Source organism: Epinephelus lanceolatus, chromosome 11 (genome assembly GCF_041903045.1).
Source record: "Epinephelus lanceolatus isolate andai-2023 chromosome 11, ASM4190304v1, whole genome shotgun sequence".
NCBI lineage: Eukaryota > Metazoa > Chordata > Actinopteri > Perciformes > Serranidae > Epinephelus > Epinephelus lanceolatus.
In genome coordinates this window covers 32,160,646-32,164,873 of record NC_135744.1, presented here as the reverse complement: position 1 = coordinate 32,164,873, position 4,228 = coordinate 32,160,646, and the positions used below count along the sequence as shown (strand labels likewise).

At 39.8% G+C, this 4,228-nt stretch overlaps 1 protein-coding gene across 1 annotated transcript; it reads right to left on the bottom strand.

Annotated features, from left to right (window-relative positions):
- Positions 1-8: 8 nt before the first annotated feature.
- Positions 9-1,977, bottom strand: LOC117245870 (trafficking regulator of GLUT4 1-like). The gene is made up of 3 exons (XM_033609457.2): positions 1,303-1,977; positions 977-1,103; positions 9-895 (listed from the first exon to the last, which is right to left on the bottom strand). Exons 1-3 carry the CDS (start codon positions 1,705-1,707, stop codon positions 882-884), a joined length of 546 nt encoding a protein of 181 aa, XP_033465348.1. The 5' UTR covers positions 1,708-1,977; the 3' UTR covers positions 9-881.
- Positions 1,978-4,228: the final 2,251 nt, after the last annotated feature.

Genomic DNA, 4,228 nt, shown 5'->3' with positions numbered 1-4,228 from the left:
CATTCAGGTTCGTCATGCTCATTCAAGTTTATTTCCAACATGCAGAGCTATGGCACAGTAAACCAGTCATACAGTATAAATGTATAAACATCAACATCAGAGTGCCAAGAACAGTGCATACAGGGAAAAACAACCCCATTCATATCTTGCAGTATATTGTAAACGTAATGAGGTGCAGAGATCCAGGCAGTTCAGTGGAGTCCGAACAGGAGTCAGTTTATCATAATAGCACACAAAGCAAGGTATCACACTATGACTGCAGCAGGACGTTGTTGTGATAAATGTACATGAGTTTTAAACTTGATGTAAACAGTGTATGAAATCAGTATATACATCCTCCCACAGTCAATCAGAACTTTGTTGCAAATGTTAAGAGAAACAGGGCAGGCAGTGGCGGCATTACAGACTAGAGATGCACTGAGTCCTTCTGTTTTTGTCTGACTACATGAGGCTGTTTTTATTTATCACAACATCACGTACAAATCATGTGTGTTCTTTAGTCTTTAGGACATCTTCTTATCTATTGATGCCATTTTTTAATAAGCAGTGCCATCCAATTGTCTGTGTCAGGCAGGCGTGTACCTCAGTGCAACACTAGTTTGGACTATGAGTAGTTTAACTTTCTGATGATCCGACTCTGCAACTGTGTGCAGCCTTCTTTTTTCCTTCCTCTTGTTCCTGAGTTTGTGGGGTTATTGGCCATGAGTGTTGCCAGACAAAGAGAAACGGCCCGCAACTTCTTAGAGTCTCTTCAGCTTGTTTCCAACTAAGATTTTGTGCTTTTTCATCTTCAAAACGACATTCATCCTCCTCCTCCTCCTCCTTCTCTCCTCTGTGCAAATTTCAGATGAAGTCAAAGGACACTCCTTCCATCCCACAGTTCAATTCTGCATCTCTGAGAAGCAGAGAAAAAGAGAAATTAAGAATCACAGCTTTGCACTTTGGAGTGTGTTTGTTGTGTCTCTTTCTTACATACCTATTGTCAATACTATGAAGATGATGACAGCCACACCCAGCAGCATCGCCAGACAGCTGAGCACCATAGACAGACGCCCATACTTTCTTGCTCCTTCAATATCTCCTGTATGGAGAACAGACCTCGACTAATGGGAAAGGAAAAGGAAGGAGATGATCAGCTATGAATTATTTAAAGGTAGCTTGAGCAAAACACCTGTAGTGTTTAAAAGCTTACAACTGTCTTTAGAGTATACCCAAGCATCAGGAGCACATAGAGATAATAATAATAATCCACAATGTGTTACTATGAAGGAAATTAAAGCTGTAAATGAATGCAACACTCACCACATGTGCATACCACAAGGCGCATATGTTGAGCGGCACGGCGGGGCAGAAACAGGACATCACGGCGAGCCAGAGGTAACTCGGGGGTACGGACCCGGGCGGCACCGGGGAGGGCAGCGGCCCCAGGCTGAGACGGGACAAGGATTTGGGTGGAGTCGCCAACTGCCCGATGGAGCCCGACTTAAGCGGCAATCTGTGTCCGTTCTGGTCCGCATCCAGGGACCGGACGCTCCCTCTGATGTTGAGGGAGAAGGAGTCGGACGGTTTGATGTTGCTCTGCCCGGTGGGCTCGGTGGTCGCGGTGCTCAGAAGCTTCTCAGTGTCCTGGAAGTCGGTGGGATTGGAAACTTCCCTCTCGCCGAGGGCGCTTTTCCCAAAGGCAGCATCAGTGTTGATAGCCATCATTGAGAGATAAGAAACCTCCAATTCTTAAAATCTGTGTGAGCGAGCCGCTTTCCTGTGGATGGAGATGCTGAAGAGTCGTCCTTCAGATGTTCTCCATGGGGGGTCATTAGATTAAATATTATAAATTCAGAGAGCCTAATACCTTCAAGGCAACCTATTTAATTAAGCAGGCTAACTCCATCAAAATGCCTTATTGATGAGCGAGATGTTATTGATGTCCGAGTCCCTCTCGCGTTTAGTTGGCGGTGAGCGTCCGGACGCACGCCTTGCCTTTTACCCCCCACCCCCACCCCACCCTCTCTATTATGTAGTGAGGTATTACCGCATCCCTTACATCTCCACAGCACATCCCCAGTGTCTTAGGCCTACTTATGCACCCGTCGAGGCGTGTGACAATGCAAAAACAACAATTAAACCTCTTTTGAAGTGAACGCGAACGGTGCGTAAAAGCTTTCCATTTACGCGCGGGGGCATCAGCTGGATCAGCATGTAGGACACCGCACAGAGTGTATAAGGGAGGGAGACAGAGAAAGATGGTAAGGGAGTAAGGTGGACCCTGTGAACCCCAAGCCTCTCAAAGTATGCACGCCCTGCTGACTCAGGTCCTCCTGTAAAGTCATATTCTGCCATTTTTAACACGAACCTCAGTCTGTCTCAGGTACTCAGACTTTAAATTTACACCATGAAACTTTCTCTTCCCTTAAATCTTTTTTTTTTTCAGCTTATTTAAAGTCACAAATAACTGGTTAAACTACATATTTACTTGTTGGCTAATTTATGTATATATTTCTGTTTTATCCTACCTATATTTAACACACTAAATGTATTTGTCAGCTTTCTTTAGTGATAGCAGATCAAGATTTTACACACAAGACAACATCAGTTTAGAAAATATTAGTGGTGAAGTATTCAGATGTCCTTCTGGTGTGGCAGTAGCACTACTGCAATACGAAAATACTCAAAATGTACTTTTCAAAAGTAAAAGTGCTGATAATGCAAAAGAACAGTGACGCCTGTGAGTGCTGTAGCTGGTAAAGGTGGGGTTAAGTTTTATCATTATATAGCCTATAGATGGGTAGTGTAATCTATAACAGCACATTATACTGTAGGTACTCATGTTTTGTGAAATATTTATCTGTAAAGCAACTAATTGCATTTAGTGTAGTAAAACTACGATATTTCTCTCTTAACTATAATGGAGCGGGAATATAAAGTGCCAATAAAGGGAAATAATTAAGTAAAGTGCCTCAAATTTGCACTGTAATAATTACACCCCACCACTGGAGAATCAGATGCATTATGGTCGATTAACAACCCAGTGGTGTATGAAGTCGTTAAAAGTGGCTCCAGCAAATAAAACTGTACTAATTGTAATGCACTGGACCTGCCTGTTAATTAAATAACCAGTTTTTCCTACTTATAAAAAGTAACACTTCATATCCTGTGTACAGTTTTATTATAATGGATAAGGGAACTATGCATTAATAATGATTCAACTCCAATCAACTGAGAACTCATCACAAGTTTTGTACAGTTTTCATCCACATCAGCAATAATCCAGTCTGACTATAACAAGGCTCTATAGCGCCCCCAGCCGTGTGTCAACATTAGCTTTGCAGAGATTATACCGCCATCTAGCGGCGACTTTGAGGAAACTGCATCAAGACCCTGACGATGTAAGTTAAAGGTTAAAGAGTACAGACACTCAAGTTTAAGATTATTTTCCCTAAATTATAGATATATGTGGAAGCAAGTACAAGACATAAGCATTTGAATTTTAACAACCACTAAATACTTTCTATTAAAATTTGAACGCCATTAAATTCACAGCATTGAAATATTTTACTTTAAAAACCATGTATCTGAATTTAGTTGTTCTGAATTCACCTCTTGATTTGCAGTTTTAAAAGCTGAATTTGATTTATTTTATTTTTTTTTTTTTAAAAAAACCAAAAAAAAAAACCTGCACTTCCTATGTTGTGTGGCCGGATGTTGCTATTTTCTATAAGATTTTTCTGATCATGACCTGAATTATTGTGTTGTTGTTGTTGTTGTTGTTGTTCTTGTTTTCTATACTTCTGAAACTTTAATGTTTTGGCGCTGGATTTGTGAACATTGGAAAAATATATTCAAATCTAGCATCTCAAATTGCAAATCAAGAATTTTATTTATTTATGTATTTATTTCACAAGGGTGGATTCAGAAATAATAAAATAAAATAAAATAAAAAAAAAATAACACTTGGTCTTCAAAGAAAAAAAAAACAATGATATTAATTTAGTGGTGTTTATATTTCTACAATTACTCAGTGGCTGTTAAAATTCAAATGCTTATATTTCCTATGTACTTCCATATCTGTCCTTGTAATGTTCTAATAATCTGTGTTAACAGAATATTGATTCTATTATTTATCCAGTTTGATGTGTTTTTTCTTGGCGGTTCAAACCAACAAAGCTCAATCACATCTGTAAAGAACGATGCTGAATGCACTTAGCATTTATCTTGAGAAAACATGTTCATT